Source organism: Zerene cesonia, chromosome 20 (assembly GCF_012273895.1).
Source record: "Zerene cesonia ecotype Mississippi chromosome 20, Zerene_cesonia_1.1, whole genome shotgun sequence".
NCBI classification, from domain to species: Eukaryota; Metazoa; Arthropoda; class Insecta; order Lepidoptera; family Pieridae; genus Zerene; species Zerene cesonia.
Window position 1 is genome coordinate 4,787,312 of NC_052121.1, and position 1,435 is coordinate 4,788,746.

The 1,435-nt window shown below is 31.1% G+C and overlaps 1 protein-coding gene across 1 annotated transcript; it reads left to right on the forward strand.

Annotated features, from left to right (window-relative positions):
• Positions 1-168: 168 nt before the first annotated feature.
• Positions 169-1,081, forward strand: LOC119835056 (eukaryotic translation initiation factor 1A, X-chromosomal). Its single transcript, XM_038359663.1, has one exon. It carries the CDS (start codon positions 286-288, stop codon positions 730-732), a length of 447 nt encoding a protein of 148 aa, XP_038215591.1. The 5' UTR covers positions 169-285; the 3' UTR covers positions 733-1,081.
• The last annotated feature ends 354 nt before the right edge of the window (positions 1,082-1,435 follow it).

The following is a 1,435-nucleotide window of genomic DNA, read 5'->3' on the forward strand; positions in this document are numbered from 1 at the left end:
CTATTTTATATTTTATATATATTCATCTCATTCTTTTGTCGATTTACTGAAGTTTCACTTCTATCGTATATGAATCGCACACACACCTTTTTTTATTTATATATCATTTTATTTTGTCTGCGGGCTATAATTTTTATCAATCTGTGGATCTGTTGCAATGGCTGTAACACGGTGACGGTCCACAGACTGCAAACTGACATAAGTCATAAGGCCGTCAACATAGCAAATTTATAAAGATTTTCATAGTTTCTAATTGTATATGTTTGTACTCAAGATTATATAAATATGCCGAAAAACAAAGGAAAAGGAGGTAAAAACAGGAGGAGGGGTAAAAATGAAAACGAAACAGAAAAACGTGAGTTAGTATTCAAAGAAGACGGTCAGGAGTACGCCCAAGTCACAAAGATGCTCGGTAATGGCCGCTTGGAGGCCATGTGCTTTGATGGCATAAAACGTCTTTGCCACATCAGAGGAAAACTTAGAAAAAAGGTATGGATAAATCAAGGCGATATCATATTAATTGGTTTACGAGATTACCAAGATGCCAAGGCTGACGTAATCTTAAAATATACACCTGATGAGGCAAGGAATCTTAAAACGTATGGTGAATTCCCAGAAACTGTACGTATCAATGAGACAGTTGTGTATTCAGTCGACGGTTTGGATGAAGACATTGAGTTTGGAGATGAGGTCAGCTCAGACGATGAAGCCGATCCTGTTGATGCAGTTTAAATCGTTTTTTATATCTTAAATCCACAGTATCTATGTAAGTTTATGTAAATTTATTTCTGTTCAATAGAATGATTTGTAACACTGTTTTTAATTGATTCATCATTGAGATTAGAAGATTGTCTAAACATTTTAGGCAAAACCTAGCACTGTTAACATTCTCCAATACTTCATGCAAAATTGCAGAAATTTCTATTATTTAGTATTATTTATTATTAATTAAAATAGTCATCCCTCAAACTATGAAACAACTACTAGGAAATATTGCACAACATTCCTTGAAGTACCATTTAAAACTCCTATAGAAAAATGTTTAAAATCTAAGGAATGTACATAATTAAATACTTTAAAACATCCTTTGTGTTTGCTTTCTTTCTCAATTCACCCTTGTAAGTTTTATTATGCTATTATGTATTTGGTGATTGGATTCATTGCTTATTATTTTAATCCTGCCTAATTTTAAAGGCATTATTATAGAATATAATTTTGAGGTGATAGCCTCAAATAGCCTCAAAGTCAAAATTCAATGATTTTTAAATATTATTTTTGTTTTTCAAAAATTGTTTTAATAAAAATCCAATATATAAAATCAAATATAGATCAAAGTTATATTTACTTTTTGATTAAATATCTTATATATAAAATTCTCGTGTCACAATGTTAGTCTCTATACTCCTCCCAAACGTCTTGACCGATTCCTCTGAAA